At 50.7% G+C, this 12,631-nt stretch overlaps 5 protein-coding genes across 5 annotated transcripts; 1 reads left to right on the top strand and 4 right to left on the bottom strand.

Moving 5' to 3' along the window:
- Position 1: 1 nt before the first annotated feature.
- sC (sulfate adenylyltransferase) lies at positions 2 to 2,391 on the bottom strand. The gene is made up of 6 exons (XM_032064233.1): positions 2,062 to 2,391; positions 1,921 to 1,948; positions 1,581 to 1,763; positions 1,349 to 1,494; positions 1,221 to 1,290; positions 2 to 1,159 (listed from the first exon to the last, which is right to left on the bottom strand). Exons 1-6 carry the CDS (start codon positions 2,228 to 2,230, stop codon positions 34 to 36), a joined length of 1,722 nt encoding a protein of 573 aa, XP_031913055.1. The 5' UTR covers positions 2,231 to 2,391; the 3' UTR covers positions 2 to 33.
- A 1,454-nt stretch (positions 2,392 to 3,845) lies between these two features.
- On the bottom strand, positions 3,846 to 5,682 carry BDV38DRAFT_98757 (DUF2855 family protein). Its single transcript, XM_032064229.1, has 3 exons — positions 5,397 to 5,682; positions 4,537 to 5,338; positions 3,846 to 4,483 (listed from the first exon to the last, which is right to left on the bottom strand). The coding sequence occupies exons 1-3, from the start codon at positions 5,582 to 5,584 to the stop codon at positions 4,187 to 4,189; spliced, it is 1,287 nt and encodes a 428-aa protein (XP_031913054.1). The 5' UTR covers positions 5,585 to 5,682; the 3' UTR covers positions 3,846 to 4,186.
- A 1,026-nt stretch (positions 5,683 to 6,708) lies between these two features.
- On the bottom strand, positions 6,709 to 7,690 carry met16 (phosphoadenylyl-sulfate reductase (thioredoxin); the record flags this gene model as incomplete). The annotated part of the gene is made up of 2 exons (XM_032057347.1): positions 6,709 to 7,454; positions 7,510 to 7,690. The coding sequence occupies 2 exons, from the start codon at positions 7,688 to 7,690 to the stop codon at positions 6,709 to 6,711; spliced, it is 927 nt and encodes a 308-aa protein (XP_031913053.1).
- Positions 7,691 to 8,572: 882 nt separating this feature from the next.
- On the top strand, positions 8,573 to 10,724 carry BDV38DRAFT_98740 (phosphoserine phosphatase SerB). The gene is made up of 3 exons (XM_032064227.1): positions 8,573 to 9,615; positions 9,694 to 9,951; positions 10,040 to 10,724. The coding sequence occupies exons 1-3, from the start codon at positions 8,791 to 8,793 to the stop codon at positions 10,361 to 10,363; spliced, it is 1,407 nt and encodes a 468-aa protein (XP_031913052.1). The 5' UTR covers positions 8,573 to 8,790; the 3' UTR covers positions 10,364 to 10,724.
- Position 10,725: 1 nt separating this feature from the next.
- On the bottom strand, positions 10,726 to 12,374 carry BDV38DRAFT_98741 (lipoate synthase). Its single transcript, XM_032064228.1, has one exon. The coding sequence runs from the start codon at positions 12,195 to 12,197 to the stop codon at positions 10,950 to 10,952; it is 1,248 nt and encodes a 415-aa protein (XP_031913051.1). The 5' UTR covers positions 12,198 to 12,374; the 3' UTR covers positions 10,726 to 10,949.
- Between the last annotated feature and the right edge of the window lie 257 nt (positions 12,375 to 12,631).

Below are 12,631 nucleotides of genomic sequence, written 5' to 3'. Positions count from 1 at the left end.
TACATAAAAAGCCCGTTCCAGAACACCCTCACTCTAAGCGCGGTCAAAGAAACCCTCAGTCTCAAGCATGAGGATGATCTCATGGACAATGCTGCGAACGGTCTGCTTGGAGAGATCAACAGTGAGGTGAGCGTTCTCAGGAGCCTCATAAGGGTCATCAACTCCAGTGAAGCCCTTGATCTCGCCAGCACGGGCCTTGGCGTAGATACCGCGCTTGTCGGTCTTCTCACAGTACTCCAGAGGAGTGTTGACGTGGACCAGGAAGAAGGAACCGTGCTGGGACACGGCCTCACGAGCGGCCTTCCGAGAGTGCTCGTAGGGGGCAATGGGGGCAGCGATGACAGCAGCACCGGCCTTGGTCAGTTCGCTAGCAACGAAGGCGATACGCTGAATGTTGGTGTGGCGGTCCTCACGGCTGAAGCCCAGCTCGGACGAGAGCTCGTGGCGGACCGTGTCACCGAGGAGGAGAGAGACAGCACGACCACCCTGCTGGTTCAAGGTGACCTGCAGGGCACGAGCGATGGCGTCCTTGCCGGAGTTCATGTAACCAGTAAGGAAGACGGTGAAACCCTGAGTGTGGCGAGGGGGGCTGGATTCACGCAGGATCTTAACAACTTCGGGGTAAGAGAACCACTCGGGGATGTGGGCACCAGTGCGGAGGCGGTTGCGCAGCTCGGTACCGGAGATATCCAGAGTCTTCACACCGGCAGGAACCTCATCCTTGGGCTTGTACTCATCGGTGTCCGGCAGGTAGGTGACCTGCTGGAACTCGACGACCTCAATACCCAGCTCGTCCCTGTACTTCTCGACAGCGTGCTGAGCGTCGTAGGGGCCGTAGAACTCCTCACCCTTGGAGTTCTTACCGGGACCGGCGTGGTCACGGCCAACGATGAAGTGGGTAGCACCGTGGTTCTTACGGATGATGGCGTGCCAGATGGCCTCACGGGGACCACCCATACGCATGGCGAGGCCGAGCAGACCAAGGACGGCCATTCCGTTGGGGTAGCGGGGCAGGAGGGCCTGGTAAGCACGGACACGGGTGAAGTGGTCAATGTCACCGGGCTTGGTGAGACCGACAACGGGGTGGATCAGGACGTTAGCCTGGCGAGCACGAGCCGCACGAACGGTCAGCTCACGGTGAGCTCTGTGCATAGGGTTTCTACAGTTGACCGTTAGCACAAGTTCGCACAGGGGTCGTCATTAACGCTCGATGAAAGTACCTGGTCTGGAAAGCGACAACTCGGGACCAGCCGAGCTTGTCGAAGTGGATGCGCAGCTCTGCGGGGGTGTCTAAAACGTGTTAGCACTCAACATCAAGACATCTATTCACGCGGGCCACAAAACGTACAGCGCAGAGCGACATAGTCGTAGTGGTTCAGCTTGTTGACAGCTTCGATCTTTCCACCGATGTAGAATTCCTCAACCTTGGTGTTGAGGTACTTGACGGCAGGGTGCTCAGGATCACCGCCAAAGACCAGCTTGGCTTCCTTCTCCCTACATCAGTGGAATACCATCGTCAGTCATCTGCATTACCTGATCGCATGCGAAACCGTGCTCCACGGCCAGACGGAAGCACTCACTTGTCAGCACGGTAGATATCATCGATGGTCAGGATGGCCAGGTTACGGTCATCACGGAAGTCGCGGAGAGTGACGCGAGAGCCAGCCTGCAGCTTAAGCTCGCTGATGACCTGTTGGGAGGCATCGAGGGTAATGGGCATAGAGAAAAGGTTGCCATCGGCAAGACGGCAGTTCTCACAGACACTAACAAGGCGCAATACGTTAGCGGATTGTCTTGGCTGCGTGTGGCGTCAATTGTAATAATGTTTTTTTTTTCCCCCAGACATTTGCCAAGTCTCATTGTCGAGATCTTTGAACTACAATTGGTTTTCTCGGGGTGCATAGGGAGAACGCAGCATACCCATCAAAATCCTTCTGGTTCATGAAGCCTGCGGGGAGATATCGGAGTCAGCCACCGAGTCAACTTTCAACGCCCCGCCATCTGCCAAGCGTTGTCGCAATACAACCAAGAAAAAACACCATTTGGCGATTGGGAACATACCCTCAAGAGGACTGAAGCCACCGTTCATGATCAGTTCAAGATCGCAAAGCTGGCGCTCGGAGAGAACGATGGCGGGCAAGCTCTCCGCCTCCGCTTCCAATTGGTCGTGGCGGGGAGCATCGCGAGCAAGAAGGTCCTTCAGGACACCACCGTGAGGAGTGTTGGCCATGTTGTATGTGTGTATGAATTGACCAATTTAATGTATAAAAAGAAGGTGGAAGAGAAAGAGAAAACACAAGAGGGGAAGAGGGTATGGAGAGATTAAAAAGAAAAAAGTTGGTGGGATGTGAGGGAAGTAGTCAGTAGAGGAGGGGGGGAAAAGGACGTGCGGAAATAGTGGGGGGGGGGAAATACAGAAGGAAAAAGAAATTGATTTGATTTAAAAGCAATTGGACCAAAAAATAAAAATAATAAAATAATAAAATAAAGAAACTTTCCATCCAAGGAACTTCTCAATTAGGTGATTGAATGGAAAGCTCCTAGGAGAAAGGCAAAAGGTTCTCGAACCCCGAGGCGAGTTGCCTTGTTCCAGCCAAAGAGGATAATAAGGATCGGAGTGAAGTCGTCAGGCTGTGGAGCTTCCAAACTCTTGGGCTTCCTTGGACGACGTATGCAAATTATGGAGTTTCTCAACATTAACACATCATCTATCACGGTGATTTCAATTATTTTTTCTCTTTTACTTGTTGAATATTCTTCTCTAAAGTAAATTAAAGCCTTTTGTTTAGAATATTCTTCAATCCGTTCCTGTTCCTTGGTTCGTTCATACCGTCTATCAATACTTACTCTATACTAGTCAAGAATCCTCCGACAACATACAACACCTCTTAAACCCATTCAGTTCCTTTCTTTTCTTTTCTTTTTTCACTGAATATTCTCCGAACAGTTTGATTTCGAGGTAGAAAATATCCCACCATTCATGACCATCCCCGAGCCCTTCAAGGACCACGTCGTCTCTCAACTGGAGATCAAACCGTCATCTCCTGGATCATCAAACCGAGACGAGTCATGATTTTCAGGGGTGATGAATGAATTATTCATGAATACTTTTCATTCGAGACAAATCCCCGGTGACTTGATAAAAGTACAATTACATGGGAGAGTGATTTTTCCTGTCTTTTTGTTGTTGTCTATCTTTTTGTTCTATAGTCCAAAGCATCTGCGAGATCGGATCGACAGGCACTTTCTCACCAATAAATGCCGGAAGGGTGAAACACGTCTGATATCGCCTTTCAAACGGCTTTTCGGTACCCGGCAGCCGTCATCACGTGGGGCACGTTCATCATCACGACATCCTCCACACGGCTTGCGTGATTGCTTCTCTTGGCAGGGCGGATCATGTGATCTGCACGGCCCTAAAGCTGCCACCGGATTCCGCTCCGACGCCGACAAGCTGACGTATGAGCCTTCTTCAAGATGTCAAAGCTTCCCGCCTGAAGAGTAGAACGTTTCACCATTCTCGCCGTCACATTGGCCAACGGTTATCATCCCCTTTTTATATCCGGAAACGGTGATACGGAATGGACACGTATACTACTACTTTTATATCGTTTGGAGTGCTCGGGTACTACGTAGTATACTAATCTAGATGACGATCGCCGTGTATCCCCCCGCATATATGTCACATTAATTAAGGAGAGTCGTCAGCAATGCCGTTTCATGCGCCGTAGGCGAGGACGGTCGTTATCAATGAAGTACCCCTGCCAAGAAGCCCATGGAGCCCTACCCGCAATGATGCTTTCCATTCGGAAGGTGGAACTGCTCGCACGCAGGATTCATGCGTTCGTGCTCACCTAGGTGTCACAGCTCGCGCGGACGTTGATAAAGGACTCGCGCTGTGAGACACGTCATCTCTGCTGATACACGGCAAGATATATGGAGGGCAATATACACAAGGCGGAATTGTCTCGGATAGGAGCTACCAGAGCTTCCTCCTATACTCCGCAATTCCTATTACGTACGGAGTAACTAAGTGGAGAACTATGACATATAGCTCTACCGTCCTAACAGAGTGTGTCTAAACGGGGGTCTCATACTCCATATTAGACATTCATATGCCGTTGCAAACCTTCTACGGCGAGTCGGCCTCAGGAGACCGTTGCTAGCTCAAACAACCCTATCGCCTCTAAACCATATACACCAACGCCTCCTCTGGACGCACATCCCCTTTCGTCAGCCGCTCCCATCCACCATACATTCCCTCGGTGCCTGCGACCCCTTTACCCCAGACCAGACGCATGTCAGGAACCGTAGCCGCGCGGTCGTCAAGCCATTGCTTCCACCGCTGATCCATTCTATCGAAAAATGCCTCGGGGCCGTCAAGCTCAATGGCCGTATCGCGGGCAGTAGAAGCATTGGATTGGATCACCCCGAGCGCTTGCATAGATGCATAGGCTTCGCGCAGCTCATCCTCGGTGTACACCTGCGTAGCTATCAGTCAACAGTCGCAACATGTCCCTTTCATGTAGACCATACCTTCTGCTGGCCTCCAACTTGGATGATAACAACCTTGCAGCTCTGAAGCGACTCGTGGCTCTGCACCAGTTCGCGAAGTCGCAGGAGTGCATTATCCCGAGCACCATAATCAATAATCACCAGCTTCGACGGCTCAAGACCAACCAACCAAGGCACCGCCCGATCTACATCCGAATACGCCAGAGCTTTCACCGGTCCAGCGCCCGACTGACGCTTCGCAATCTGCTGCTCAGCCGCCCGCTCCAGAGCCTCAGGCGAAGAAGTAATCTGCAAGACACCCAACGGCCCCGACCCAGCCGGCCGACACAAACAGTTATACGTAAGGGAGCGCGCCGTCTTAGTCGACGCAGCCAAATTAACAACAACCGCAGACGATAAGTCCGCATCCTCAGTAGTCCAATCCAACCCGGCCGCAGCACCGTAGGGATGGACAGGCGTTTCTTTAGGCGCAAAGACATACTCGCTGAGCAGATACCCGGCGCCCCAGATGGCACGGATGGCGGCAGTCCAAGCCAGCGTGTCCCGATCATCTTCACTCACGACCTCGTATCGGTTGTAGTAAGTCATGAGACGTTTCCGGTGCTCGCTAACCTCAGTCCAATGCCCGTGCGGCTCGCCCGGGATCAACGTAAGGTCCGTCGGGAGTCCTGAGGTCGGCCAGAACCCCCAGAGTGTCGATCCCGGGGCGATATCAGTCGTGCTTTCGAGGACCGTGGCATACCCCCATGCCGGGACGATCCCCCACGCCGATTGGTCGTTGTATGGCGCCGGAGCTACACTGGGGACGGGGTATGTATCCCACCTTTTGTCGATCAAATCAATGAGTCTCACCCTTGGTAAGGCATAAAATCGTAACATACCAATGAAGTAACTCGCCAGCACGTGCATAAGAAAGATTATTGGAGCTTAGACTGAGTATAAGCGGTCGCACGCGAACCGATGAAGGCGACAGTTGCCTTGTAGCGGAAGAGGCATTCTCAATAGTGACAACAGCATGTTGGCTATTGTCTTTCTTGGAAACTACATGGATGGTCTCAGTTTGGGACATGTTGGTGAGAATATCTGCTCCTTGTCGAATTATGAATAGTCTAGCTGTGCAGGATATTTTTCTTCCCTTTTATACTCATTTCCATGCTTCCCTTCCCAGTGTTAGTTGAATACACCAGACTTATCCACTATCGTTTTCGCCCCAACTTCCTAGTAGCCACTTACATCCTGTTTATCTCGTATGTCAGATTATAGTCAATCCATGCGTGACTCACTATATGTAATCAACCAGGGTCATTAATCATTTAGAACCTATGAAACATGAAAAGAAGGCAACGTCCTACACGAAGCCCCCAATCAGAACTTTCGCTGTGCGAAGTTTAATAGCTTGAAACGGATGATGGCGGTGGATGCCTAGTGTTTGGGGGGGACATTGCCTGCAACATCATAGAACAGGTTCTAGATTTACAAAGGGGTTGAATGGCGTTGGGGGAAATAAATATTAAGAACATATCGTAGATAACGTAATGAGCATTCGAGTAATTTAGAGGTCAACAACCTACGACGTATTCAGCGGGCTTGAGCGGATGTACCGGACAGCAAGTGGGGTACATGGCATCCGTATGTTTGAAGAAAGGCAACTATACCTACACTAAAGACGATCATTCTAATGAAGGGAATTATCATTAGGTGTTAATAATTGATTGCGGGTCTATTTAAGGGTTTAAATTCTATAAATGATCCATTGATCCTAGACTATAAGAGTGGTTCGTGACTACCGGAACCAACTTTTTAGGGCTTGAGCCCCACATGACTTTAAAAAGCACCACAAACTACCAGAGAAAGTAAACGAGAATCAAGACAATATCAGGGTCTTGCCATTTCTATCATGCTAATCATTATCATAGTCGGCCACTTGGCCAGCTTTTGTAGAAAGAGGAAAGAAAAACAACAAAAAAGCCACCCGCTATGTACAAGCTCCTTTCGGGAGCGGGGCCAGCATAAGATATCTTTTGAAACCATTAAATCCACCCATGACATATAATCCTCCAAGTCATAACAACATATGTTCAAAGCCAGTGCCTGTGTAAGAATAGAGAAAATCAAGGCTGTGTCGCTAGATACTAAAACTCCCAATCCCAAACGCCATTATCAATGCAAGTCGGAAGTGACCGACGACCATGTTCACTGAGCAGTGGTCATCTGGTTCTGCAGCGCCTGAGACAGGGCCTCCTCCTGCCGCTTGCGCTCAAGCTCCATCAGGTATTGAGCATACTTGGAGCGAGGGTTGTGGATGCCACATTCGGTCTTGGCTTGGCCCTTCCAGCGACCAGACCGTTCATCCTCGTTTTCCTTGACGGGCTGGGTAGAGTGATAGTCACCAATGCTCTTGTAGCCGCGGTCGAGCAACTCATTATAAGGCACATTGTTGTCCTTGATGTACTGCTTGACTTGATCGAAGGTCCAGTTGGCCAGAGGGTTGATCTTGATAAGACCGGCCTCGTCAACCTCGATAATGTCAAGGTCACCACGCTTGCCACCCTGGCTACGGCGACGGCCGGTAAGGACAGCATGAACGTTCAGTTCACGGTAGGCACGCTGGGCGGGCTCTACCTTGGCGGCCCAGTCGTAGAGCTGGTCGTCCCGTTCCCATAGGCGGTCACCGTACTTCTTGGCAAACTCTTCCTCAGAGTTGAGGCCTTTGGGCTTGTAGACATGGATGTTGTTCAAGGGGTACTTTTGGCGAACCTTGTCAACCAGAGCATGGGTTTCCGAGAAGTGATGAAGGGTGTCCAGGAAGATGAGGTCGACCATCTGAGGACGAGGGACATCCAGCTTTGAAAGCATATCAAGAGTGACGAGTCCAGTAAGACCAAATGCGGTGGTCTGGAAAAGGTGAGGAAGTGATGTAACACACCATCTCAAGACATCTACAGTACGTTGTTAGTCATCTACCTAGTGGGCTGAGGACCACTCTATGCTGACCTTGAGGTTCGAGGAACTGCAGCTGTCTGTTGAGAAACCGCAGGTGTGGCTTCGTGAAGACAATCTCAGGGAGATAGTCATCACTTGAGCTACCACTGACATAACCAGAGTCCGTGGCGTTGTCCTTCGACTCAATGTCCTCGGCGTGGGAGGGGTAGGTGTCAGACATCTTTGCAGGCATCTTCACAACGTGACCTGTATAGAGTTGAATCTAATGAATGAGAGAAAGAGTATTGAAAGACAAAAAAAGAGTAGAGATTCTAGCAAGTCTATATGACTATGGATGAATGGAAGAGGATGACAAATGACCAGGTCCAATTTGCGTGAGATGATGTAGAATAGTAATCATCACAACACGGAGGGGAGAGCCCACAACCGGTCAGATATAAGAAAACAGGGGCGAGCACGACATCAGCGGCAATCGGAACTTGATCTTGCTGGTGAATTCCTCATACATGCCGATTGATTCTGCCGACCTCGATCACGACATTGGCTGTGACCGCCTGCAGTTTCGGGGGAGCATGATGAAAAATTCAATTCCCTCATGTCCTGGGGAAATCACGCAATACTTGCATCTTGGGTCTCTGTGGGTCCCCGGAATGCTCTGATCGCAGTGCAAGACAGCGCAAGGTTGCTGATAAATCCCCTAGTCCTGTTCTCTAGAACATAGTCGAATGTCCAGAGAAGAACAACATTCATCCGGGGTAGAGGCACTTTAATGTGGTGGAACCTCTCTGCGTCCACCTTTCCTGTACGCAGGGTCCTCTCCTTGCTGAACACTATGACTGGTCTGGTAGTAGTTTATTAGCATTAGAAATAAAGAATGAGAATCACCCTAGCTTGTCTCACCTGTCAGTATTAATCTACTTCGAAGTACGGTGCAGTGAAAGCACGATACCATGTACCCCACTCGATCCATATTGATGGTGTTGCACCGTGAACCCTTCATACCCCGTATGTTGCCACTGAATTGTTGATGTTAAGAAGTTTCCCTCGATTCTGCCAGGGCGGTGAAATATTCTTCTCTCCCATGTCCGTCATGTGACCCTCGCGCGGACTGGGTTAAGACACCCCGCCACGTGCCGCGGATCGGCTTGCAGCAAACGGGTCGATTCTACAATTCCACAGCGACTTCTTTGACAGCTTTCTCCTCCAGGGTACGGTCCCGACGGGCGAGCTTCCATTGATCATCGGTGAATTCCTACGAGGTATCTGTCATACCTTTCTCACCCTTCCTTGGTTTCCTCTCTCCAACAACTCCAAACCAATTACTACAAAGAAATGGCATTGAACAACCCCACCACACGTCCGCAACGGCCGACACTGCAGGAATCGCTCAGGAGCAATTCCTTCCTCCATGATCATCAACAATACAAGCCCTCGGTCCCCATTAGCAGCATTAGCAATGTCCTTGAATCCTCCCTTGAATCGGGAGTAGGATCCTTGTCCCTCAACCCGATAAGCCCAGATCCCGAAAAGGTGACAGAAAGTGGCATCACGCACAGCTTGTTCAACCACCACGCGAACCCTCTTCCCACCGGTACCCCGCAACTCGTCGCAACCATCTACTACAAATCATCGGATCCAATTCATCCGCATCTCCATCCTGATTCGTCGTCAAATGCTGGGACTGGCGTTAAACTTCCGTCCCCCACGGTTCCCGTGGGTTCGGCTCCGACAGTTGATATTGAGAAGATTCCTCGAGAGCCTCCTGCGCCAGAACCCGAACCACTAGACCACATTTACGGACCATTTGTGTCGCAGCTTTGTTTGACAAACTTCCTCCAAATCCTCGAATCCCTTCCGACCCCTTACCAGCGCATGAACACCTCCCACCGCTGCCTCGATCAGAATGAGCACCCGCGCGTAGTAGAAGTTACTTTCTCCCCACCCCCCAACCCGGAATACCTCACATTCACAGACCTGCGCAAACATGAGAGCATATGGCGATTTGAGCGCGAATGGAATGTAGAGGTTGTGCTCCAGAAGGAGAGCGTCTTCCGCCGTCACAAGCGGCTCGTAGTTTTTGACATGGACAGTACCCTGATCCAGAATGAAGTAATTGACGAGATTGCCAAATTCATTGGCGTAGAGAAGGAAGTTTCGGTCAGTCTCTATGGACTCTTTTTTAAAAGTTTCGTTTTTATATTTGTATACGCTCGTGAGAGCTAACCTTTGCTATAGGAGATCACAGAACGCGCTATGAACGGCGAGCTGGACTTCTCTGCGTCGCTCAGGGAGCGTGTTGGTCTTCTCAAAGGAGTGCCAGCGGATGTTTTTGAGAAGCTGAAGTCTGTCATTACTATCTCGCCTGGCGCTCGTGAATTGTGTAAGGCCCTGAAGGCTCTCGGATGTAAATTGGCAGTTCTGAGTGGTGGCTTCCAGCCTCTTGCTGAGTGGTTGGCCGGTGAGCTTGGCATCGATTACGCATTCGCTAATCACGTAAGTACATTCTATTCTTCCGGGCTTTTACCTCTTTGGGGCCCTATTGGACTATTCGATGGTCCCGTGTACTGATTACTACGTGTAGCTCGAGGTAGATCCAGCATCTCAAACCCTGACGGGAAAGCTCGTTCCCACCTACCCTATCATCGATGCCAGCCAAAAACGCAAGCTTTTGCAGTCCATTGCGGCCGAGAACAACATCCCCATCGCTCAGACTGCTGCTGTCGGTGATGGTGCCAATGACCTTCTCATGCTCCATACTGCTGGACTCGGAGTTGCCTGGCGCGCCAAGAGCAAAGTTCAGCTCGAAGCGCCCACTCGTCTGAACGGAGAGACCATGGTGGACATTCTTCACCTTCTTGGTCTCAGCAAGGAAGATGTCAAGGAACTGATTGCCGAAGTAGCATGAGCATCCCAGGAGCTGTAGGTGTGTCGCGAGTACGGCAGAAGGCACACCCTATCTCAAATGATAACTGGCCAAAAGATTGCGTGGGGACTTCGCCAGGTGCATATTTGCCATTTGGATCTTGTCAGCAGGGACCTACAGGAGCACCGATTGATCGGCGTGCTTCGCTCGATTATTTTCTTTCCTAAGCCGAGGGACTCAGCTTCGATACATACGTATAGGCTGTCTGTGTTTTCACTTTCTGACGGGAGTAGTCGAGAGGACGGTTGATCCTAGAAGATATTATTTAACGTAGGCGTAGTGGTGTGAGGGATTTGGGTGCATATAAGGAAGGGCCACGGACATTACTGAATGAATATGCAGATTATATTGTTGATTCCATCTGAATATAAGTGTTGAACCCAATGAACGTCCAGAGCACCCTCGGAGGATGCTTTCTATTTTACCTCCCAAACCCCAACTAACGAATATATGCGAACGACGGCCCATGCCCGTCAATATCAATACATTTCATAAGATTGATAAACAGCCAACCTAAACCTGCGCCGAGAGAAAAGTAGACAATAGGGAAAGAGATTTATAAGGATTTTCACCGGGTAGCCTCATCGACAGCAACCTTGCTATCCGTAACAGACTCGCCCGCAGTGCCAGCAGAACGTCGCTTCTTCAAAACATTCTCGATGAACGCCTCACCAGCCTTGTAACTACTGCGAACCAAAGGCCCAGAAGCACAGTAGAGGAAGCCCATATCCAGAGCGCGCTGGCGCCAGAGCTCAAACTGGTCAGGGGTAACATATTCATGCACAGGCATATGACGCTTCGTAGGACGCATGTACTGGCCGAACGTAACAACATCAACACCAACCGACCGCAATTGACGGAGAGCATCCCAGAGCTGCTCCTCAGTTTCACCGAACCCAAGCATAAGAGAGGTCTTAGTGATCAGATCGGGCTTGGCCTGCTTCGCCGCCTCCAGGACGCGGAGCGACTGTTGGAACGTCGCGCGACGGTCACGGACAAACGGGGTCAGAGCCTCGACCGTCTCGACGTTGTGCGCATACACGTCCAGTCCGGACCGAGCCACCAACTTCACCATCTCCAGGTCGCCACTATAATCACCCGTCAAGCACTCGACCAGCATGCTGGGCTTCTTCTGCTTAATCTTGATAACCGTTTCGGCGAAGTGGCGAGCGCCACCATCCGCCAGATCGTCTCGATCCACGCTCGTCAACACCACGTATCCCAGACTCCACCTCGAGATCGCCTCGGCGGTATTCTCCGGCTCATGCGGGTCGAGAGGCGGAGGCCTGCGGTTGGTTTTCACACTGCAGAACCGACATCCACGGGTACAGGTGTCACCCATGAGCATGATAGTAGCGGTAGCAGCGGACTTGTCGCTACCGCCCCAGCAATCGGAGATGTTGGGACACCGGGCCTCTTCGCAAACAGTGTGCAGGTTCAGACCTCGTAGATCTTTCTTTAACCGTTGGTAGTTCTTGGAGTCTGGGATCGGGGTCTTGAGCCAGGAAGGCAAACGGGTCATTTCCTTCTTGCGGCCGGCGGGGCCGACCATGGCGGTTTTGAGGGCATATGCTTCGGAAGGCTCCAGCGGAGCGTTCTCTTCGCCTCCGGAGACGAAATCTGCGAAGGAAGGGCCGGCATTCAGCTTATCAGTGAAGTTTGTCCGTTTACGGGCTGCTACCGGGGCACCGGTGGCGGACGGCGAAGGTTCTGTTGTGGCATATGTGCGGCGGGGGATTGGGGCAATGGATCCTGTTTGAGGAATGGTCCTCGCGGAGGAATAGAGAAATCGTAGCCGGTTCGTCGATGCAGCCATGGTGATGCTATTCAACTTGCAAAAGTTGCGAAAGTTGAATTCCGCGGGAAAGATGAGCGTAGCTCCGACATGATAACGAAGTCCGCTGCCATTACTCAGCGTGTCTTAACCTTATTTGGTTTAGGGTGCCATATGCCTAAGGCCTACTTATTTGCCCTAATTGACAGGAGATACTAGTCTATTAACAAAATACGAAATCTATGGTTCTTGAATGAGGTCTTCATGCCGATGCAATGGTATCATTGTTCAATGTACAGGCTAGGAAATATTCAATTAGTGATTAGAAATTAACCACTATGGCTAGTTAGATAGACAGAGGAAATAAAACTGGAGGGTGGTGGAACACTTGTTCGTAACATAGGCAAAATGAAATATGTAGTGAAGGACGAGGATGGGCAATGATACAATAGTAAAGACAAGGTTGAACGAATGAG

The sequence above is a fragment of the Aspergillus pseudotamarii genome (genome assembly GCF_009193445.1).
Source record: "Aspergillus pseudotamarii strain CBS 117625 unplaced genomic scaffold BDV38scaffold_30, whole genome shotgun sequence".
In the NCBI taxonomy this organism is placed as follows: Eukaryota; Fungi; Ascomycota; class Eurotiomycetes; order Eurotiales; family Aspergillaceae; genus Aspergillus; species Aspergillus pseudotamarii.
Note: the sequence above shows the minus strand (reverse complement) of the source record. Positions and strands in the feature narration are given on the sequence as shown.